General features: G+C 37.2%; 1 protein-coding gene across 4 annotated transcripts in view; it reads left to right on the top strand.

Annotated features, from left to right (window-relative positions):
* The first annotated feature begins 946 nt into the window (after window positions 1–946).
* Window positions 947–26141, top strand: part of LOC139712070 (syntaxin-like) — a 94621-nt gene continuing 69426 nt past the window's right edge. For all 4 annotated transcript variants that reach the window (XM_071623928.1, XM_071623917.1, XM_071623924.1 and 1 more), the window contains exons 1-3: window positions 947–1145; window positions 12116–12193; window positions 13769–13868. In XM_071623928.1, the coding sequence (XP_071480029.1) occupies window positions 1116–1145; window positions 12116–12193; window positions 13769–13868 (208 nt within the window). In that variant the 5' untranslated portion in view covers window positions 947–1115. The remainder of the gene's footprint in view (window positions 1146–12115; window positions 12194–13768; window positions 13869–26141) is intronic.

The following is a 26141-nucleotide window of genomic DNA, read 5'->3' as shown; positions in this document are numbered from 1 at the left end:
GGGCTGTTGTCTTATCCGCACGACTGCTCCCACATATATCTCTGTTCTTTTATATGTTGCTTTCTACATATATGTTTCCCTATAATATGACTCGTATGTGTAGGGCAAGAGTACTTGTATCATAAGCACAAAATAATACTGGCAATGATTTACGACGATCTTTCCCAGCAAGTTGTTGATGTCTGCCCTTTATTCTTTTTTTCTTTTTTCCTCATTATTGTAATTTACATTAGGCCTATATTAATGAATCACAATAATTATGCTCTCCAGCTAAATCCTGTTGGTTAGAAAGGAAGACTTACACTTGTACTGAAACTGAAGTGCGACGCGAAGGATAAGTTTTCTTTGTGTTTGCCAAGTCATATCAGTTGAAATTTAGCGAAGATTTGTCTGTACCATAGTGGTCAAAAGGAGACTTGTGTGAGACCATGACATCATCACTTCAGCTACTTTGCATATGTGGTCACTTCAACCGTGAAAACACAGAAAACTTTGGACTTCCATATTTTGTTCGATTTGATGAAACTTATTTTTACAATTTCCCATTACATGTATGTATCGACCTACTTGTATCCTCGTAATTATATTCTTTTTATCTACTTTGAATGATTAGTCCAATTCTTGTATTCATCATCTCCTGTCATTCTCATATCTTCATTCGTTCTTGCAATCTTGATATAATTATGCATTTATGCATTGTGTATATTCAAACTTCTACTAGTATTTTGAATGGGCCTATGGCTGTTTCAAGATCCAAAGCGATTACTTACTCCACTGATAGTGATAGGGTAGCAATTCCGACTTTAAAATCACATCGGCAAATTGGCAACGTTGCGTTCGCTTGTCTCACTGAGGTAATTGTACGAACGTATTTTGACGTGACTCAGGCAAGTTATTTCGCATCAGCAAAATTTGTCATCGGCTCGCTTGCCCACCACTGCACTGTACAACATGTATGTGTGTACCGTAGTAGCTGAATGAATGGATATTCTGCTGATTCTACTGTCATTTCTTGAGGATTATTTGGATTTATACTGATAGCACGTACATTTTCTTCTTTTTGAGGGAGTCACAGTATATCCTTGGACGGAGCTTAGTGTAGTAAAATTTTCAGTATGAGAGATCGTCTTGGGTCATTGAAAAGGGTAAGTAACTAAATGGTATGACTGTTCGGAAGGGAAAAGATTTACGATATTCGATTCATCAATAAAAGATAAGTAGGGCCTACTATTGGAAAGTGATTACCGATTGCACATTTCAGTAATCTCAATTCTTTATATCATGTAGACAACACCTACAATGCGTATAATACTGTAGACTTATTGCGTTCTTTTGAGCTCTTATCCCGCATCGATAATTAGGACTAAATTCACGGGATGGGATGACTTCAGTTCAGTCAGCAGTTAATGACACCGGTGCAGCAGCTTTTCTACAGCGACCCCACCCACTATCGAATTCGCGCAGCACCCGCGCCCGAACCTGCTGGGCTGGCTGGGCTTGGTCAAAGCGAGTATGCTGCGGCCTACTGCTTGCAGGTCAATCGTGATACATGTTTCAAACCATGGAAATCGAGATATCCAACATACAAGTTGCTGAATTAGGGAAACACTTCTTGCTGCATGTGTCAAAACTGGGTCCAACACAAACTAGATCTGTAGACCCCAACTAAACTAGCCTACATTGTAACGTGTTAGTTCTAACGGTAGTCACTCTGCATGTGAGGGCCTTACACTGCACTCTCTATACATTGTTGTAAATGTTATACACTTTACAATGACCCACAGACACAACACTCCATAAGCAACAACACTACCTGTACATAACATGTGAGTGTACTACTAGTATAGTGTGTTGCTGGCTGTTGTGTGCCTGTAATGTCCAACAATGGTACTGTAATTTACAATTGTACATGTAGTAGGACCCCTGTACTGTGTATTGCTATTCACCTGTACCGTAGTTATGGGTAAACTCGGCCTACAAGCCAGCGCGCACAGTACAATTTTATGTACTGTGCGCGCTGGCGGCCGACTTTACCCGCTAGGCTGAGTTTACCCATAACTATGGTATCTGTACTGTATTCCTAATGATATTGCAATGCACAGTTCGACTTCTGGTACATTGTAGATCTACGTTCTGGGCAATTCCGCAGTATTACTAATAGTAACATTACATTTAGGAAAATTTACATATCTTTGTATTACTATAAAAATCACCATTTATTCATTTCATGTCAAAATCATGTTAAAAAACATGTTCATCATCCTTCCCAGGTGTATGATAAATGAAAGAATGAATACAATTCAACAGATGCTTGAGTTGCCATGGCAACTTAAAGTGTGGATTAATTATAACAAAAATTGGACGTGACAAAAAAAATCCATGTCTTGTGACAAAAAGTGTGCAAAAATGTAAGTTAAGTACTACAAACAAAGTGTTGCATTTAATTTCAATCATAGACATGTCCTGACAAATGTTCCTGCTAATACACATGTACGTGCAAATATTTTTAACAATTCGACTGATAATTTTTTAGCTAGACTGCCAAAGGCATGGCTAGTAATGTTAGGATTAGTAATGTCATATTTATCTGATATTTTTCCGGAGTAATTCCGCAGGTCATTTCACCCTTTTGTAATTGATAAAATATCGCATGACCTCTGGAATATTTAAATGCATGTATTCATCTTTTTCCCCTTAGCAAAACTCGGAGGAAAATATATCAAAGAAACCCACTGTTATTTGCATTTCAGTGAATTTAATTGTCTCCAGTCCCACATGTTCATTTTAAATGATGGTCTGAGATCTTGCAAAATCAATGAAAAGGAAAAGTCAAATCTACTGAATTTGAAAGACCTTAATGATTTCTGAATATCCATGGCATTAGTTGATATCCAAATCAAAGATTAAGATAGAGAGACACATTTCTGTTATTGTATACGCCATATATTTTGCGAGTCTAAATTTTCGCAAATCGGGAACTCCCAACGATTTGGCGAGTGGTTAAATTCGCGATCGGGGAGTCCTGTACTGAACAGAGAAGTGTACACGCATACGTCATATTCACATCGGGATCAGAGTAAATATTTTCGCGTGTCTTTAATTTCGCGAATAGCATCTGACTCGCAAAATTCGCGAAAATAAAAACCTCACGAAATATTCGGCATATACTGTACAGTATTGGTGTCACGTCCTCCTCATTGCGGAATTGCCCTAATGTCAAAATCAGTTCCAATGCACGTTAAAATTACCTGATACATTGTAGTGATCAGGTTGCCTCTCCGGATAAATGGGTTAATAATTTTCTTCTTATCTAATTTCTACCCACATTTTATCGCAGATATAACACTTAAAAAAATTATGAATGTCAAATTTTCCATGGCTAATCGCATTCTCTGTGATTAAACCTGAAAACACATGTACAGAAGTTGTACGTGTTCCAGTACAGTGTACCGACTTGCCACACGTAGACGAACATTACACATGTAGCTGGCACTCACAACTGCATAGACAGACAGGAGTTGAACACACTTGCGCTCCTCCCTTGCTCCGCAACAACATTCACAATACGAGAAGTTTGCAACGAAAATCAGGCCATGCACCAGCTCCATAATTTTGCTTTTCCCCAGTCACTTCTCGAAAAGTAACCTGACGTTCTATGTGACAAGTGCACGCAAAGAGACGTGTTCATTGTTGAAAATGCCTGTGTGTAAAAAGAGTCTATATCTACTGTATAGTCAAACGACAAAGTTTTCTGAAGACATATTTGTCCATAAAAAGACTGTAAATTATTGCTCGTGACTGAGCAAGTGTAAGGTACAATTGTATATGTCCCGTGCAAGCACGCATGTTAAAGGGTGTGTACATGTACAGTTCTGGTCAAGGTGAGGATTTAGCTTTGTATGTTTTGCAAGATACAGGTTGTATTCAGGAACCACTCTATGAGATGTCAAAGAGCATGCAATTCTATGGGGTATAAAAAGTTTATTTGATGAAAATCGGTTTTGAAATGGCTGAGATATCCAAAAACAAGGTGAAACAAAGAGATCCGAATAAAAGACGTGGCCTGTCGCCTTTTATTATTATCACTTTTTTGGATATCTCAGCCATTTGAAAACCAATTTTCATCAAATAAACGTTGAATCCTTCTTAAAATTACATGCTCTTTCATACACATACTGTATTTCATAAGAGGTTTCTCGTTATCTCACTTAGGAATGTTCAAAACATGAATTCCCACCTCAACCAGTACTGTACAGTACCTTTAGGCATACAGTGTACTACACATGTACAGTATGTAGGTGTTTGGTGCAGTATACAATGCATGTTACGTACATACACATTGTGAGTGTCAATTGTGAATGAGACGTGAACTGTTAATCGGGTACTCCGCTTAATCGGGTAAGAAACGCTCTGCCCGAGCCCGATTATGCAGAGAGTACTGTATGATAAAATAGTGATCCCATAAGAGTGGTAGGAGATGTTCATAATTCATACTGTACATACATGTATACACATTGTAATACATTTCGTGCATGTGTATTACAGGGTCTTCAATGAGGAGTTTCAAATCAAATCAAATGTACAGTAACAGGATAGATGATTCCGAGTCTTACTGAGCAATGTGGTGTGTACATTGTATATCATTCTGTCCCCTTACACATGTAAGTAAGAGGCAAAATAACTCCATTGGATTCGTCAGCTTGGATAGGTCCTGTATGTGAGAGAGTCACAACCCACACACAGACAATGTACAGCTGTAAAAGATCCCACTTTGTTTATTCATCATACAGAGGGAGGTGCCAACCTGGTGAAATGGCCCACTTACAATGTAGCACAATGGTGTTCATACAGTATAAATGTGGATACTGTACAATTGTTCCTACATTCCTACCCACACAAGATCATCTTCATGATAGGCTGCATACACGTAGCCCATTGAAGAAGAAGAGCATTTCACACCAGCATATTATATATTTTTTATTGAAGAATTACATCCTTTGCATTTTAATATGTAAGGGCACAAATGTATCCAAAAGTGATATGTACAGTATACTACAATTTTGTACATGTACACCCTTTTGTATAGTACAACCGTACATGGGGAATTCCATGAAGTTGGGACAGTGTCCATGTAGCATCGTGATATTTGAAAAATACATTTCAGCATACCTCAATATCAATTATGCTATACATTCATTGTAAAGCCTACATAAACAATATGTATAGCATAATTAGTATTGAGTTATGCTAAAATGTCACACTTTGTGCCCCAACTTCATGGAATTACCCACATGTATTATGTACAATACATTTGTAATGTGTGTACTCATGTGTGTACACATTACACCATTGTATGTAGTACACACATTATTAAGTTTATGATACTTATTATATAGTGTATTATTTCTTTACACGAGATACAAGGTGTACATTGTACAAATATACACCTGTACACAGTTGTATGTATACTACAGAGTGACTAAAACAAAGGTTTACACTAAAAAAAATGCTATTCATTTTTTTTTTCAGAATCAGCCATAAACAAAAGGTTAGATCCATAAATATATACATACAAATTGTACTGCATGAATACCAAAATCTCAAAATTGTTTAGATTCAAACACTGCTTTCAACAATTCCCTCACTTTGTACTTTGGTGCAAGTTGACTTTTGTACTCTCCTCATTTCCTGCTTATTAAGATGGAAACACATGTTCATTGTATAACACTGTGTCGCAAAAGACAATACATAACCAGTGTACATTATAATGATTCAGGATGAAACCATTTTTAAAAACATGTATACATCGTACATCTGTGCAGCTGTAATAATCTTTATTTCGTACATTGTACATAGCTGTTTTTTTTTAAATGTAGTGAATGGCAAATTTCTAAACTTTGTATTTACACTATTTTTTTTTACTCACCCTGTATAGAATGTAGTGTACAGTTTGCACTGTATAAACATAGTGGGCATTTAGCTTTTCTTGTTTGGACACAACATACATGTACATGTGTACCGGTACCACCCTACATACGCACTATGCATTCTGTTTTTAACCAAGGTTTTGTCGATGAGCCATAATTAGGAGCTTATTGATACCGAGATAGTGTTGAATCAAGGATGTTTGCACAGAGCAAAGTCCTGGTCAAGAGTTGTCTAACCAAGCTGAGCTGTTATGATTGCAAGTCTGGTCATCATTCACAGTACATTCATGGTGTACATGTACAAATGTATGTACAATTGTACAGTACAGTATACAACCGATGTATTGCACAACAATGAATTGTGCGAGGACACAGTATGCATGTGGATACAATACGTGGATGTGTACAGCAGTCTTTTGTATTGAATGTTTAATACTTGTACCACATACAGTTGTATGTTACAGTACAAATATTGTATATGAAAGTGCCCAAAGTTGTGTGTGTGTGTGTGTTTTTTAATTTCAATGAAAGAATGAAATGTATGCTACAGTACACTGTATTTCACATAAAAGACATTCATGTACGAAGATAAATGACCTTTCCCAGCAATTTTGGCAAATGGACAAAGATACAATTTACATTGTACAGTATGTACTGTGATATTGTGCAATCTCTTGATGGCTTACCTACTGTATGTATACCCTGTACATGCAGTATATGCAGGGTACCATATACATGTCAATATCTAAGTAGGGGTAAATGCTGAGTAAACTGGGAGTGAGACATTAAAAACTTTGCTTTAAAGATTCTGATTAACTATGTACACAGAGCAGATTCCTTAGTACTGTTTCCACGCCCACATGTCAAACTTGAAATTACGCTACAATGTACTGTACATCGTACTTTAACAAAGTTCAGTTGCTAGGATGTGAATGTTATTCCGGAACTCTTGGTAACAACTGCTCTGTATACATACATGTACAGGTACAATGTAGCTGTGTGGAGGTTGCATACAAGTACACGTTTGTACACAAGATTGCATTGATACTGGATAACAGTTGTGCATATAAGTACACAGTGTACAGTATGTTGAATTGTACAGGCTGTACATTGCACATATACAATTGTAGTTGCAGTTAGTTATTGTAGCATTTTCCATTCAAATACAAATGAACATATTAGTCTTTGAGGATTTTGACCCCACTGTCTGCATCTGCATTTAGTTATTGTAAAAGCACTGAACATTTTGGCTGTGAATATAATGTTTGTAAAGTACAAAAATATCATTTGATTACTACTGTAGCACATTATGCAATTTGAAGGCTGGTCATACATGTGCACTGTACACGTTGTACCTATGTGACAGTAATTAATGCGCAGTTACAATGTACAGCTGTATGATGAAGTACCATATTATACACAAATAGACACTATTGTAATTTTTGTTTTCCTTTGTTTCTTCGTTATACAGTTTAGTGTGCAATACACTTTTGTACATGTACGTACAGTAGTAACTGCTTAAAACAAGTTGGTACAATGTACACTGAAATGCCTAGAGCCAATCCCTTACACATGTACAATTTGTATACTTTGTTCTTGAGCTCCTTGGCTTTGAAAGTGAAAAAAGAAACTAAAGAAAAAAAAGCCAAAACAAATGACAGAAAATTGCAGTTTCCAGCATGCTGTGCTTGGAAAAGAAAGTGAATGCCTGAGGTGTGTTCATTGTATGAATAATTGTCACGTGTATACGTGTACATGCAATATTCACCACATTTCCTGTTTCTGTAACCTAGATTACAAGTTGTAACTACGTGTACAAATCAACACGTATCTGTAGATTTCTGTGGTTTTTTTTTTTCTTGAATTTCAATAATTCTTCTGACACCAGGACACATGTGACATGCAGTATGTAGGATCCTCATTTTTACTGACATTACATGTACGTGTCATAAAGGAGAACTGAACTGTACCACATTTGGGATGACATTGTCTGGTTATTAGTTTTAAGCAAAGTTGTTGTTTTTGTACTGTCTGTATTAAAGTACATTAGTACAGTATGTTGTAATTGTAATTGATTTGTTTTTGAATAGCTTTTAAGTGGAATAGAGACTGGTTTTCAATACTGTGGAGACAACAGTGCAAAATACACTGTATGTAGGCCTACACTGTACACGTACAGTGTATTTGTTGAATCATTACCCTCTATGTAGTAATGTACAGTTGTATATTGTGCATATGTATCCATGGCGACATAACCTTGCACTGATTGTGTTACAGCAGATTGTACAGAACCAGTTGGTATTACTGAGGGCATGCTACATGTACATGTACATATTTGTAGCATATTTGAAAGGAGGATCCAGTGTAAAGAGGGTACCGTAAAAGTGGATATTTTTGCATTTATGAGTAATTTTTTGTGCTCAGCCAGGTAATGTGAATATCGCGTGTTTTTAATTCCTCAGAAGCAAGGCATTAAACCATTGGAATGCATGGCAAGCAAAGATATTCATGTGCCTTTATTTTCGTGCTAGTTTCTGGTTGCGCAAAATGCGCAATAATTTCCGCACCACAAAAACTTCACAGTACATCTCAAGGGCAAAGGCAGTGTGTCAAGTCAAAGACAGTATTTGTACATGTACAGTACATCGTACAGTACATTGTCAAAGACTCCAACCCCAAGCACCTTCTGATCTGGAGATTCTCCCACCCGAAACCCCGAGCAAACGGGAGACTCCAAGTTGATGTGTGCGAAGCACAAAGTTCCTACATGTACATTGTACACGTAGGGTTCTAGATGTTCTGTGGTGCTATTGAAGGCTTATTTTTTCAACATACGATAGCAATTTAAAGTAAGAAATCCTTTCCACCAGGAGACATACGATGTAGAGCCAGGGCGGGAGAAATCAAATCTCAAGCTGGAGAACGGGAGATTTTGCAAAATTTATTCAGTGCTACATGTACACACCTACTGTACAGTGTTGGGATTTAGAAAGAGTGCAGTAATGGTACCACTACAACTATTAACCGATTCGGGTTCGTTGAGGGCAGCAGACATTTCATGGCACTGGGCGCAGCCATAGTGGGTGTCTGAGCCGCTCAGTACGACACGCCCATTGGCTAAAGCAGTTTTTCATTCTGGCGCGCGTGCTAATGTAGGGAGAGGGGTGGGGAATGGGAAGGGGGGGTCGGCTAAGACACCCACTATGGCTGCGCCCATGCCAAAAATACACATACAAATAGCGCGTCACAGAATCGGTCAATACTGAGATCTACACTTGTAGTCATACAGTACAACCCCACTTTAAACTGTACAGTGTACAATGTACAACTGCACATTATACAGACTAGTGCGTATCTCTGAAATGGGCAACATTAACAAATGACGCACAGGTCTGAGTGCGTCAGTCGGAATTGTGTGCATAAGGTAACTATGGAATGCTTAACCCACGAGGCGAAGCCGAGTGGGTTTAGGCTAAATTCCATAGTTACCGCATGCACACTATATTCCGACTGACGCACGAAAAGACATGTGCGTCGTTTGATTTATAGAATGGGTAATTTTCTTGTCAAAAACCCAGTTTTCTATCGTGTTACCCGATGACAAAATTACTGGATGCATTTCCTTTTGGCTTTCCGTAAAGGGCATGCATACCCGTACTTACCGTTTTTACTGGATGCATGACCAGCCATGCATAAGTTTTTACTGGATGCATGGCCAAGCTGAGTGCGCGAACGCTTGCTTTAGTGCGCGAACCTTTGTTACAAGTACGCGTACTCTTGCTAAGTGCGCGATAACATGTTTACCACTGTGACTCAGCGTGCGGCCAGTAAAAATGAACACATAGCTCTCGACCAATCAGATCGCAGGATTCTCGCTACCCATTGTATAACACTTTATTCTACACATCTACTGTTCTGGCCCAGCTACTGACATTCATCAAGCTAAAGCTTTCAGTTTGTACATGTACAGTATGTACTGTATATGTGGGCCTACAACCCTTGTACATGTACGCGTACAGGTACTGTACTGGTTCTGTATGTACAACTGTAGCTGCAGAGGAGGATTTTTTTTCTTCTATTCTTTATCTGAATGAATTCCTCACAGCCATACATGTACTACAGTATCGGATAAGTAGTAAATCCTACTTCTTTATTGAGCACCATGCCCATTGTAAGATTTATACAACTGTACCATACAAGGGACAGTTTTGTACATGTATTGTACAGCTGTACTGTACAATTTTGTACATTGTGATCTCTACTTCAAAGTGACCCACCTACAGGGGTCCATCTTCTAGTTTAATTTGATAAAAAGTATAAAAAGGAGGAAACAGAGTGGTAACATTTTATTATTTTTTTTTTTTTGCAGCCAGAACAGTGCATGTTATGGTATTGAAATATATGTAAACAAAGGGGAACTGACCACAAATGTACATTATGTAAATGAAAAATGATCAAAGAAAGTAGCCATCAGTGTTTCTTTCATATGCTCTGGAAAGATTAAATCCATACAATGTACATATTATGGTAGTAGCTCAGTTGGTATTAAGAGCATCTACAGCTGTAAATTGTCAACACTAGCAATCTGGAGGTCTCGGGTTCAAATGCCGATGGAATCCCATTTTCTTTGCCCATTTTCCATTTGTATTATAAAATTGCAATATTTTTGTGTGTCTCTACACTACTAGCTAGAGCTTACATGTTAATCACGTTTCAAAGCAAAGAAAATAACTTGATACTACAGCTGTACATGATAATTAGCTAAAACAACTCTCTTAATGCTTTTCACAGAAAGCATGAAAATTAAAACCATTTATCATCAATAATTTTGCTGATTTCTCTTGGTTTTCTGTGTCTGTATTTGTTAACAGTGAGTTAACTTGAGCATGAGTTATTTTTTTTTCTCCCACCTTGGGCATTTATACGGCAAAACTCGGTCTAGATCGTGATCATTGTGTTCATCCTCATTTCTCTTTGATGGAAATGGCTATCTGTGGCAATCATACAGTATGTGGATGATTTCAGACTGAGACAAAAAACACAGCAAGTCCTTAAAAATTAAACTCACTCTGGTTAAAGTCAATTTTCTGAGTTATAGAGAAGCTGATTGAGCAGTGAAAAGAAAAGCAAGGAGGAAAACTAGGCAAGCAGAAGTCACTTGGAGTGTTATGGGAAAGAGCAGACCCAATTAAATGCAGGTCTACACTGTACTTATAATATCAAAAGATAACTGTGGAAAACTGTTGTGAACATTTGAGGTGAGAACATGGGAGAGCCTACAGGCTGCAATGTGTAGGATTTTAACCTCAAAATTGATATGCAGCTTGAATGCCAATAAAATTCAAGAAGTCAAAGAAAGGAGGTAAGGATTCTATCCTTCAGCTGACCATTTTTTCCTCTGCAAAAATGATGAACGGGTGAATGTCAACATTTCCCAGGAATTCTTTGTCAGACCTGTCTAGCTCTTGCTATTAAAAAGTTTATTTTCATTCTAAGGATTTTTAAATAAAATAATCTGCAGTATATGAGTCATTTCAGTCGTTGTGATTATGAAATTAATCAATGTGATATGCATCTGCAGTCACCACTGAGACAGCAGCTATACTGTAGCAGCATTGATTATAGATGAGGCAGTTCTGTGGAGATGAAAGATGGCCTGGTGCTTGATTCATTTGAGGCTGGTTAGCCATGCTCAGGAGGAGGAGGAGGAGGAAGAAGAAGAGGAAGAGGAGGAGGAGGAGGAAGAGGAGGAGGAGGAGAAGGAGGAGGAGGAGGAGGAAGAACTAGACACTGTGGCTAGCAGACATGAAAAATACCCAAAGTTGGCATAGAATTCATAACTTCAAGGTCCACATACAGTGTGTACCATTTGCTTTAATCTTAATATTTGAAACGTACAGTGTGTAGTTTTAGGGAAGATGACATACTGTATTTCAGTCATGCAATTGATTTGAATTGAAGTCTGCCTCACCCTGACATTGCCTTGCGCATTAATTGTGCCTTTACATGTGTACTGTACATGCCCATACAATCACAAACGTACAATGTCATGTTTAACATACAGTCTGTATAAATCTTTTTGTGAAAAAAACACAACAAATCATTTACAAGAGGCTATAATATCGTACAAAATAACACGTACATAATGCCCATCTTGTTACCTTTTCAATATCATTTCATTTTTATAGAATGAGGAAGATGAGGTGGGAGCAGAAGTCGCTGTCAATGTGGAGACGGAAAAGTTTATGGAGGAGTTCTTTGAACAGGTAAGTTTTCACATGGTAAAGAGAAAGAAGAAAATATAGATTTGATTCATTTGAATTTGCTATTTTTTCAAAACTGTATTGCCGTGTATAACTGAATTTTCCAGTAGTGCATGATGTACAATGTACAAAATATGGTACATGTAGTACACCTGTACAGTACACACTCCTGTTTATAGAAGTCCACAGAACCGGCAGTTTTCTTTTTTTTAATGAAAATTTCATTCATTGGTATAGTGTCACAAAGATATTCAATCATATGAGTCTTGGACCTGGATTTGATTTTGTTGTAATGAGAATTATGTTATAACTGTGTTTGTTATGTAAACAGGAGTGCACTGTATACAAGTGTACTGTACAAAGTAGCTATTAAAATCAAACAATAAAGTGCATTAGCCTTGACTCTGCCATCATCACACTTTTGTACAGTGCATACAAATTGTATCAACACTGAGTCTGGAGGGGCTTGGTGTGTTGGGATGGTCATTCCTGCTATTAAAATGACACTTTGTGTTGATATTGAGTGCACATTCCCTATGATGTGCAGTGTATTATCAGTTGTAGAATTACAATTGTACAGTTGTACTCTTGGGCAATTCCACGGTAATGGAAGGACATTCAGACAGAATTTTCACAGTTTATAAAAGTACTCTAAGAAAAGTTTGATGGATACAGCATTTCAAAGTATAGAGATGTATTACCAGAGCCAAAGACTATGATTTCCACCGAAATTTTTGTCATACCTGCTAAAGAATTTAAGAAATATGCATATTAATGAGGTCGGTAACGGAAGGACATCAAAATGGACATGGGTTATCAGGCAAATTAGTTTTTATCAAAACTCTGTGAAGTTTATGGAGCTACAAGAATATGTATTTTAATTTATTGGTATACAGTCTAATTGCCATAGTTTTAGCTATAATGGAATATATTTGACTTTCAAATATGTGTACTTATTTTTTAATTAGACCACATAATGTCCATGTGTGTTTGGTAACGGAAGGACGGTAACGGAAAGACTTATGCAGATTGTCTGTGTAAAGTGTATGGGGAAGATGGGTTATGTTTTTTAATAATTTTTTCATATGTGGCCGGTATACAGTTTGGTCCAAATAGTTTTAGCTTTACCTTCATGTATTTAACTTTGAAACATGTCGACTGTTTTTTTTAATTACAACACATTGTTTTCATTAATGTGTGGAAACGGAAGGACAAAGAGCTTTGTGTGCATACAGTGAAGGATGTTATTTCCTACTTTAATGTTAATCCTTGTAGTCCAATGTGATATTTTTCATTGCACACATTTGTTGTTTTTTTTTTCATGTACAGTACAATGCATTGTTTTGCATACAGCATGAGAACACTTCTACACTATTACAGTATACTGATGACCATAATGTCAATCCAGTGCACTTCCATCACTGTTTGCTTTGTTGTTACTGCTGTTTCCTCCAGTGTAATATATTGTATGCCTGACCATCTGAGCAGGGTTATATTTGTGTTTGTATGTTTCAACATGTCTTTCGTAATTGTGTGTAAAAAGTGAAAATAAATGTGTGACTGTGTTGATTCTTTCAGGTGGAAGAGATCAGAAATAGCATAGACAAGATTTCCAAAAATGTGGAAGAGGTGAAGAAGAAGCACAGCGACATCCTTTCAGCTCCACAGGCTGATGAAAGTAAGTTTCTCAGAATATTGTAAAAAAAAAAATGAAATGTAAATTTTGAACAATGCTACAAACTGTACAAGTCAGTGCATGCACCTCCCTTCTGACTCATAAATTTGAACTTCACAAACCATGTATGATGTACATGTATGTGTACATAGCCTTTGTACTTGTACATGGGAAATGAACCTCAGAAATACAGAACATACATACATGTACCACATGTACAGGGTAATGTACATGTTTCATGTGTGTACAGGTATGTGTGTGTGTGTGTGTGTGTGTGTGTGTGTGTGTGTGTGTGTGTGTGTGTGTGTGTGTGTTTATACAGGGTGTTGCACAGTCTGTCTGCACATCTACACAGTACATTAAAGTGTAATACAATGTAGCTTCATTACATACACGATGTAGCTAGTGTAGAAACTAAGAAAGTTTACATATTACACTACAGTTGTACATGTACACAAGTATATCATGTACGTATCATGAGAGTGTTTGTCATGGGTGTCCCATGAGATAGAATGCTTGCATTGTGGAGTGTGTGTGGATGAAGAAAGCTACAATTTGTATTCACAGGCAGGCAACCTCTCTTTTTCTAGCCTACATTTTGTATGTGTACATTGTACACTTGTCTTTATAGCTTTGTAGTACTAGTGCATCGCAAACAATTTGTTGTTGTTGTTGTTTTATAGAAAGAAAGAAGAGAGAGAAAAACGATTTGCATCGCATTCGTATTGTATGCACATTTAAAATACCTAGTACATTGTGAAAGTATTCAAATAGAAAGCAGTGTAATTGAGGATGTAACACACAAGGCTGTGGGAAGGGAAGTTAGAAATATAATATTGCAAGCAGAAATGGAAGAAAAAAGAAAATAGGAAAATGAAGCAAACTTTATAGTAAACAGTGACATATGATTGGAGGACATTTTATAAGAAAGGAAATAGTCTGTTTGCTTTCAAAGGAAATAATGTGCAGTTGAATTCATGTTACACTGTACGGTGTATGTGTTTATAAAGCAATACTGTACGAGCTGAAATTTTCACGTACAGATATTTTCGTAAATTGCTATTTGGAGGACATTTTCGTGTGTTGTTAATTTCGCGGTTGCGAGGGTCTAACTGAACTTGTACACTGTACTTATTCGCGCTTTGTTATTTTCGCGGTTCAAAGGCGATTCGCGAAATTTGCGAAAATAAAACCACAAAAATTTCAGCTCGTAGAGTATTCCTTGTGTGGTGCAGCCAATAGTGACTCCACACAGAAGACCTTTGCGTGTATGCCATGCTGTACATGTACAGTATGTATCGTAGACACACAATACCACATGTGTATAGGAACGAATCATACGTGTGTGTCGTTTCTATTCAACTGTGGCCTGCAGGCCTGTGTATTCACGAGGCATGGGGCAGCAGAATTCAGGTAAAATACATGAGTGGCCCTCTCAAGTTCAACACAAATTGCACCTTCGATATATCATCAATAATATGTGCTGTTCGTATGGTGCCATGCCTGCTCTCTCAGATGAAGCAATCTGACAGGGCCTACCCCAGTAGTCATAGGCCAGTTGTTTTCTTGTTCTTATAGATTTTAGCATGAAATCTGAGCAATATCATGAAAGTCTGCATTCTGGAAACTGTCTGTTGTACTGGATAATTCAAGAGAGTTAACAGAATTATTGTCTTGTCAAAGAGATTAACTTTGAATGGTGGGATTGCTTACTTTTTATTGGCTAAAAAAATAAAAATAGGAAAACCCTAGGAAAGATACATGTATTGAAGTACATGTGTACATGTACATTTGTACAGTGTACAATATCAGTTTACAATTCAAGAAAAATGCCATAGAGTGCACTGTGTGATCATATTTCAGTGATCAAGTGTATAATACAATGTAAGTGTACAAATATACAGTACATGTACAGAGCATTCATGTGCAACATTCAAAATGTACGATTACTACTCATTTTGAAACTTTAGGAATGAGAATTGTGTACAGTGAAAACAGCAGTACAACTTGTGTATGTGGCATATTGTGGAATGTGCTTCAAGTTAATAGTTTCTTTTATTTTATTAGCTATTTTGTAAATAAACTGCAGATGATGACTTCAGACTGGGCAATGGCTGTTTGTAGCAAAATCATAATAGAAATAATAATGATAATAATAATAATGATAATAATGATGATAATAATAATAATAGTAATGATAATGATAATGATAATAATAGTAATAATAAGGATAATAATGATGATAATAATGATAGTATGATATAATGGTGATGATGATGATGATGATAACATTAATAATGATAATAATAATAATGATAATAATAATGATAATGTATTGTATTGATTCAGCTCAAGATTAAGTAATGCAAAGGTCTTTGCATCTTTTAGAGTGTTAATAACACTTATATATCAAATTTATACCAACCAGGCAGAAGTATGGTTAATCATTTACCAATTATAGAATAACTGCTGTCTGCCATTGAATATACAGTAGCATGTAATTTGTATACCGTTGTACACGTATGCACTGTAGTTACAAAATGTGAAGTTTTTTGCATACATCCCCAAATACTATTTACAATTGTAGCAATCATTTTTGTCCCCGCTGAACAAGTTCGAGCAGGGGACTATGAAACGGGCTCCGTACGTGTGTGTGTGTCCGTGTGTCCGTGTGTCTGTCCGTGTGTGCGTCTGTGTGTGATCAAAATCTTCAATTTGCTACTTCTCTGTCATTTATGAGCCAATTTTGATTCTGTTTGCTTTATATGATAGCACTACATGGGAGCTTTGAAACTTCTTCACAGAATTTCAGTTGTGACCTTTGACCTTGACCTTGACCTATATTGTACATTCTGCTACAAAATGCTACTCCGCCATTTCTAACCCGATTTTGATTCCGTTTGCTTTATGTGATGGCACTAGTTGAGGGCTTCAAAACATCTACACGGAATTTTGACCTTTGACTTCTTTGACCTTTGACCTTGATTTTTTGACCTGTATTGTACATTTTGCTACAAAATGCTACTCCTTCGCCATTTCTAACCCGATTTCGATTCTGTTTGCTTTATGTGATGGCACTAGTTGAGGGCTTCAAAACTTCTACACAGAATTTTGACCTTTGACCTTGATTTTTTGACCTGTATTGTACATTTTGCTACAAAATGCTACTCCTTCGCCATTTCTAACCAGATTTCGATTCCGTTTGCTTTGTGATGGCGCTAGTTGAGGGCTTCAAAACTTCTACACAGAATTTTGACCTTTGACTTCTTTGACCTTTGACCTTGATTTTTTTACCTGTATTGTACATTTTGCTGCAAAATGCTACTTCCGGCGGGGACATATATTATGCACTGCGTAATTTCTACTTTTCCTTGTTTTTTTTTTTTGCAATGCAATGCAATGCTATTAAAGGATAGTATTTGGACATTTATGACTTGCATATTATTGTAAACCTTTTGTACAGAATATTGCACCTGATACATACTGTAGATTACAACTGTAGTGTGATTTTTCTTTTAAAAGCAAATAAGTACTGAAGGGGAAGTATGTGAATCTGGCCAGGAAATGCAGGGGAACACTGCGCTATTCTCATAGCACTCAAAAGGACAGGGGAAGTGGAACCCTCATTAATGCACACTCATACAATTGTACATGTACATGTTACAGTACACCAGGCAGATGGTTGAACCATGCTTTAATACCTGGTGCATCTGTATGACTTTGTTGTGTTGTTTATCAGTGTGGTTTATACTTGGTGACTCATCTCATGCCATAATGCACACGTGATACATGATACAAATTAATATTCATGGATGTTTCTTTTCCTACAGCATCACCGTAGTAACCAACCATCCCATTCACCTGCTCCCTCCGATTAAACTTCGTTGGCAGGAATTTACAGTATATGAATATACTGTATACCGTGTACACATATGCTAAATACTTCGCGAGTGTTTTATTTTCGCAAATTTCACGAGTTGGATACTATTCGCTAATTTAATGTAAAAACACAGGAAAATGTTAACTCTGATCCCGACATGAATGTAATGTGCACGCATTACACGTCTCTGTCTTGTATTCCGCAGTCGCGAATATAGCCATTTGTGAAATTGTCGGAAAGTCCCACTTTGCACAAAAATTAGACTCGCTAAATATAAAGTGCCGTATACAGTGGTTGTTGAGGGCAAGCCTTCAACAAGCTTTGTGAACAAAGCATGCATAGAATTTGAATACATTATTGAAGCAATCTATTGTACCAGGCATTGTACATAATATTATACGAGTACATGGTGTTTAAAATATTTTTTTTTTTTCAAACTGAAACTACGTTGTATATACAAATTTGTAATGCATGTATTTACGGGCTAGGTTTTGTGTTTCTTCTTTTTCTACCTTTTCAAAATTATCACTAGAAGTGATGGTTGTTGTTGTATCAGTTTGATTGTTTGTGTGCGTCCCGGATACAATGTGTGTCCCACAATCGTGTTCATAATTGTACAGATACAGATTGTGTACATGTACAGTAGTGTGTGTACACGTACACAGATACACTGTAGGCATGTGTCTGTGTGTAGGATTGTGACCATTTTCAAACATTCAGTTTCATACATTTGGGGCATTAGTATGATATTAAACTGTATTTAGGTACAGGGTCTGTACATTAGCAAGCCAATGAGATGCAGACTTTGCTTTTATACAAGTTTTGTGACCAGTTCTTCAGTGGATTCATCCTTCTACTCATTGACAAGAAAATAAAAAAGAAAGAGAGGGATTAGCTTTAATCGCACGTCTGAATGATCAGACTAGCGACTCAGCTGGATTGTCGTTCAGCATCAAAGTGGTTTCAGGGTGTTGATGAATAATCTGCCTTCACAAACATTAAAGGGGAATTCCATCGTGATATAGCCTGCTGATATTATGTTGCTCTGTATTAAAAAGAATCCCCCCCAAAAAGTAGATCTGTGAAAATATGAGGGGAAAAATGACACACACTTGAAAAAAAAAAATGAACTGTTAAAATTCACAGCTCTAACAAAACTCTTTATGACATGCCTTTTGTACATAGTGTTAATACCAAGCTGCTCTCTATGCTACAGTACATGTTTGTGTTCACTAAAAGTCACATTATTATTTTCTTGAAATATGTTTTTGATCTATATACAATGTACATCTAATATAATAACAGTAATAAGTTTTTGCATGTCCTCCTCAGCAAATACAACTGTACGTGTACAGTGGTATGAAAATTTTACCCATCAGATGCAAAAATATTTTAGAAAATTGAAATTAGTGACATTTTATGTGCGACAAATTTCACTCAACAAAATAGACGTGTACAGTTGTACATTACACCTTGTTGCCAGTTTGTCTTACTCTAAACCTCATCAGTTCATACATTGTACATATCTGTAACTTCTTTTTTGTGTGTCTGATTTTTCTCCCAAATTTTTTTGCTGATCTACATCGTACTTTGTGATTTTTCTGCTTTCATACAAAAGCAACATAGTATTGCAATGAACTATAGGTCTCTTTAAAGTACTTTACAGTTTATACATTATAAAGCTTCATCAAATTTGAAATCAGACATGGCAACATCCAGTGAAATACTGGAAGACCTTTTTTTTTTTGTGTGGATTTCATTGTGATTAAAAGAGGCAGTTACCATGGCATGTTTTGTTTGATTAACAGGTGACTCATGACACGCATTGCATTTATCAGCACCGTCAGAGAGGTCTGCGCAATGTACACTGTAGACTAGCTGGACTGAGTGACGTGCGGTCGAGGGCTTGGCGCACACAGCTATGATATGCGATCCTAAATTTTCATGTCAGCGTGGCTCCACGTTTTCTGCCCAAGAGTTTGACATTTACCAGTTTTTACTATGCATGTCCTTGCACATGACATTCGCAGGCCTGGTGCAGAAGACGGGGTATTAAAGAGAAAGAGAGAGATAGAGGATGGGAGAGAGAGAGAGAGAGAGAGAGAGAGAGAGATCAGTCGCTGTATAGATACACTTTGTGGATTATTGCACCTCGTACAAATAGAGGGGGAGCGGGAGAGAGAACTACAAATCTACATTTGTATGAGTTATATAAATAATTTCAAATAGGGAGGAAATGTACAATGTATAAAACCAGTTTTATACATGTAGTACTACTGTTTACCAAACAGACTACTCAAACCAGGGCTTAACATATTTATGTACAACAATTGTTGTAAGTGTTGGCCTGGTGGTACTGGGCCTGGCCACCAAAAGTGATGTCGGGCCATCAAAAAGTTTATCTTTTCATGATTTGATCCGACAATAGGCGTTTCCTTTAACTGTGCAAGCTGTACATGTACACTAGGACTAATTTTTTTTTTTTTTTTCCAGCCACCAAAATTTGAAATTCTAAAATATCAGTGACCCAATTATAATAATAATAATAATAATAATAATAATAATAATAATAATAATAATAATCATAATCATAATCATAATGATAATAATAATTATAATGATGATGATGATAATAATAATAATAATGATAATAATAATAATGATAATAATGATAATAATACTAATGATAATAATAATAATAATAATCGTGGCTGTTTGTGAAAGACCAGCTGCAATTATGTGTCCAGTTTGTTTTGTTTGAAATAATAAAGAGAACAGCCGTGAGAGCATATCGTTGTACCCGATTACCCTATAATACAGACAAACATACAAAATGTAGTACATGTGTGTACAGTATGTGTACATGTATTGTATTATCCTTTTGCAAGTATGTACATGTACTTTAACAACACCAACAGCAACAAACAAACGATTTCTCAACAATGCAAGTGATCTGTACAGTACGTACATGTATGTTCAATACAAAATGTAGCCTTGTACATACATTGTAGCTGGGCAGGTCACACCACACCCACATCTCATACTCAGTGTGTATGCACAGTCAATGTAAAACACATTGTCTGTCAGATGATACTGATACACCCCTAGGCCATTGTTTTTCCCCAGGATTATCCTGTAGCCATAGTGATGGAAGAGTTTCAAGCTGATCAAATACAAATAAACACTTTGTTCGGAGAATTTGTGAAGGATAATACCAGAGCGTGGTACAAAATGTATGACAAATAACAACAGTGATATGCACTATTACTCATGCATGACTACCCTTAATATTAGAAGATGAATGCTACGTGTACACAGTAAAGGCAACATTCCAGGGCAACCATCCTACAATGTACAAGTGTACTTAAAAAGCTGTATATGTACCATTTAATGCAGGCCTCTGTCATTGCACTTTGGTTTCCAGACATTTCTTTCTCACTTGAATCAGATTTCTTTTGCTGTTTAGAAGTGGACATTCACTGCAAGATCTTGATGCACAGTAGTTGCTGCGTCCAACAGTAGTCTTGCTCTTCACTTTAATAGCCCAGCTAAAGTTGAATAGAAACATACATTGTACATACATACATTGTACATACCATACAATTGTACACTAGCAATGCCTCTCTGTTGGTTTGCTGTTTCATATCTTATGACATTTGATGGACAGTCATGGGTCTGGGAACCCAGACTACATGTACAACAATGCCCTGTAAAACATACAAGTACCGGTATTAAACTGTGTACAAGTTTTGTATGTACATGTACAAACTAGGGGATGATACCCAAGTATAGAGGGCAGTCCGTCCCAAAGTTCAGGTTGCCGCCCAGGCAGTTTTGGGAGGGATGCCCCGCCCCCTCTGTTGTCAAAGCAGTGATGTCATCATGTGTTATTGTTTTGACACAAGGGGTGGATTCCACCATGACATGCCCCAGTTTACGTTTGATATCAGTGCCATGACAAATTACAGTAACCTTATTCCGAAAGAATGCGATGTTTACTTTTAATAGCAGGCACAAGTGTACATGTGGGTTTTGTAGATCATACCAGTATACCTCACAGAAAAAGGGCATTGGCTCCCATTCACAAAAATTTCATGAAAATATCTTGCTTTTCTGTACATGCCCTTGTCATTTGCCAGGGTTAATAGTAATTCCCAATACTTGTACTGCATCTCTTTAGGTACAATGTGCAATGTACCGTATGCCCCCCCCCCCCCAAAAAAAAAAAAAAAAAAAAAAAAAATTTACAACAGGACCCTCTGCAATGATAACATTTAAAAAACAGGAATTAATCCAAATACAATTTCAGGGAAGGTATGAAACTATAACTTATAGCCCACATCTTTTCACACAGAAAACCCCATTCGATTTACTTTAGTGGTCAAAGAAAAATGGATATCTTTGTTAGGGCCCAGTCACACTGCCCAAAAGTTGCGTAAACGCATGAATCACATAAGAAATTCTAGCCTTATGCGATACATGCGCGATTTGTGCATTTCATGAGTTTGTCTGACTTGGAACCTTCGTAGCTGTCCGCCGATGTGCACCGGATCTGAGCTTTACACAATTCCAGGTTTTGAGCAGCTCAAAACTCGGCTTCGTGTAAAAGTTTACGCAGTATTGCGCTGTTTTACGTAATTTTTTCGTAGTTTGCACAGTTCTTATGTGAACAATGTGCAAAATATGCGTGGAATATCAGTGATCGTTCACGAAAATGTTGCCGCTATCGCGTTCATGCGCGAATCATAATCATGCGCAATTCATACGCAGTTCATTAGTGATAATGCGCAGAGTAAATGTATGCATGGTTTTCCTCGGACCTCAGTCGTCGCGCACAACAATGAATACGCCCTATTTGGGGCCTTTGCGTGCCTATGCGCTGAAAGTGCGTGGTTTGTTAGTGATTTTTGCGTGATCTTTCCGTAATTCTTGCACAGTTCATCGTTGATTTTCATCGCGTAAATCAGCAAAAATTCTCGACGGACAAGCACGCACAACCAAATTTCTTGCGTAATTCATGCGTTTACGCGACTTTTGGGCAGTGTGACTGGGCCTTTAGAGCATGTCAGGAATCCTTTCCCTCCAAGTTCTGTCCATTGTGCTCACACTAAAAGGCATTATTTATCATTTGCAGATAAAACAGAAACCCAGCTTTAGTGCTTGAAAATAGTTCTGAAATGAGAGTTAGGGATAGAAACAATCAGCATAAAAATGTTAGTCAGTATGATTAATGTATAAAAGTGTTGTTAAATATGCAAAACATGAACAATTCATGTACAATGTAGTTATGATAAAATTGTTCCTAGAATAAACTGTCAACAGTTATGGCTTATTGAGAAATATAGTATTTGATTTGTATCTCCCTATTAGGATATATTGTGATTTTTTTTTTTTTTTTTAATGGTAGGATATTTTGTGGTACAACTAACCTGCACATACATGTACATGTACATAATTGATATGCATCAAGTGTGATAACTCGAACATTTGTTTAAATCACTGCTACCAATAGTAAACACTACCTTATTAAAATGCAGTTCCAAGAGCATCCAAATTGCTAAACTTGGGAAGAAACAGACCCATGACATGCTTTACAATGTTGATTCTCTGTGACCACTTAACCGAATTTTATGGGGTTTTTCTGCAAAATATTGTAGGTATAAAGGTGTTATATTTTTAGACCTCGAAATAGCATTCAGACAGTGTAATCATATTGAAAGTTATCAACGCGGAAATCCGGCTGTAATTTTTTTTCAGGGACATACTGTGTAGCTACTGTGCTGCCTGAGAGGCAAGGACAATTGGAAGAGAACATGGTAGTATTGACCTTTACCTTGGCTATTTCCTCAATGTAGCGACCTATTGCTTGTCACAGTGACGGCGAGGTCATTCATATGATAGTATGCACAGTAATCTTGTGGCTGTGATTGATTGCGGGTTACTGTAAATTTTATTTTCACTATGGTGATGAATCATTCTGAAAGTTGCCTTCCCCAAAAGCCTAATGGCGGAATTTAACAGTCAGTGCAAACACTAAACATTGGCAGACATCACAGTTGAACTACCCTTATACATTGTACACTTCTATGATGTACATGGTACTTGTACTTCTGTATGCAAACATGTAAGGTACGACATTGTAGGCCTAATTTGAATGTAACAATAGTGCACCTTCTGTTGCATAGCGAGCTATACATTTTTGGTCTCGGTTCCAGACTTTTGTCACTATTCCTCTTTCCCTCATGACAGTCTTACATCGTACCAGTGTGTGAATACATGTAGCACTGTTTCATACAGTACTCAATCCAATAGTCATTTGAATCTGACTGTCTTTGTATTCTCATGTGGTCCAACTCATAGAGGAAGAAAGACTGCTGTCTGGATCCCAGACTAGCACAGCCCTAACACTGATTGATTGATTGAGGCTGTGAGCTTCAAATTTGCATTTTTTTTTTTAATACCGCACTAAGCATTCCCATACACATAGCGTTTTGTTTTGAATATAATGCCGACAGTACATGTATTATGCATCAATACTCAATACTGCTCATTAGTGGTATTGTTGTCCACAAGCTGTGTACCCATTAAAGCTCAATTCATTTTGTTGATGTCATTGTTATAAGTCCTTTTGCGTGGTATTAAACTCAACTAAAAACCTTTTTATAGTTTGGTAGCCTAAAACTGATTTGTGGTTTATCTCACCCCCCCCCCCCCCCCACCCAAATTTGTGCACAGTCTGCTCTCATACTATGTACATATATTATACAGTTGAAGTTGTGCATTTTAATATTTTGTTGAAAGCGCAATACATGTACAGTAGAACCTCTCGTATCCGGACAAGTCGGGACCGGGGCTCATCCGGATAAGGGATTTGGCCGGATACGGGAGACTCAATGCTTTACATGTACATAGAAACATACACATGTACTGATGTAGCCCATTGTAGTACAATGTACCACATGTAGTAATGTGTATACTGCAACCTTTTCATTGTTACACTCAGTACAGACCCCAAAATAGAGGTTCGTGTTTGCAAGAATGAATCATTTTCTTTTATAAATTCTTGGGATGATTTACCTAAATAATTATTAAGAAATGTATCAAGTATATGTAATTCATTGTGTTTGTGTAGGAGATCTCAAGGAGTTGGGAATCCCCCTTTCCTCCCGTAATTATTTTTTAAAAATCACGGCGAGATTGCGTCCGTATAATAGAGAGATCCGGATAAAGGGAGGCCGGATAAGAGAGGTTCAACTGTATCTGGTGTCTGATCTAGATTGACACTGACGAATACAATCCAGTACAGATCAATGCAGTGTACAGTACAATGTATGTGTGTGTATGGTGTGTGTGAGTATAAATGCGTCTACACTTTGTAGAGCTGTTCATTTGTGTGTATGCTACCAGGGAGGTGGAAGACACCTCCCTGATGTTACATTAAAACATTGTACAATGTAATGTACATGAAAGGAACTGCGAGTATTTAAGGTGCTCTGTCAAGATACTGTTCCTTCTTTTCTTGAACCAATATTAAAGTAAATGAATGAGATTGCCTAATAGTCTAGAATTAGAGTTTTCAGCCATGATACAGGGCTATACTCATCGTGTAAATATGTACGTATTATGTGCACATGTATTTGTACAAAATGTAGATCTGAAAACTCTTTTTCGATGCACTACATACATATTGTACACTGTTATACATCATGTATGTGTAGCATAAAAATGCATGAATTCACACCGCCTGCCCATCGAAGGTTGTCTCGTAAACAACCCGACGCAGCATGCCGTGGTGACCTTATCAATGTATGTGTAATTGCCTGCATCAAAACGTTGGCTTCTGTTTTCCTTCGTCAATTAAGAATAGTGCAGCCACATCCCCAGTGGCCGATGATGACATCACTTCGCATCACTCCTCTACTATTGATATCAACTGAGTGGCAGCATTCAGAAGGCCTAACAGTTTAACTCATTCCATACTGAATTCTGAAATGCCCATAGACTTGATATGCAGGCCACCCAGGTTTCCGTTTGGAATGGGTAAATAGGGAAATTATCACACGAGAAAGTATATTCAACACTTAACACTGGCGTTAGTCTGACTGTCTCAGACTGGTAGAAATCACTGGCGGGCCAGTAACTTTGCAGGAATTGCCAAATGTACTGGTTAGACATGATTGGTAAAAATGGAAAATAACACTTTTTTTTGGGGGGGGGGCAGTGAAAACTAAGAACAGGACTGGTAGGTTTTAGGTTCAGACCACTTAAAAATTGAAAAACTGGGTATCTACTGGTCGAGTGGGGACAGGTCGGATTAGTAGGGAAAATGGTTAGTGTGTAGCCCTGGTTTATTGCGAAATTTTGATTACCGTCTACCGGTCATTTCAGTGAAGCAT

The sequence above is a fragment of the Diadema antillarum genome, unplaced genomic scaffold (assembly GCF_040938485.1).
Source record: "Diadema antillarum isolate AM-2024a unplaced genomic scaffold, OU_Dant_1.0 scf00000040, whole genome shotgun sequence".
In the NCBI taxonomy this organism is placed as follows: Eukaryota; Metazoa; Echinodermata; class Echinoidea; order Diadematoida; family Diadematidae; genus Diadema; species Diadema antillarum.
Note: the sequence above shows the minus strand (reverse complement) of the source record. Positions and strands in the feature narration are given on the sequence as shown.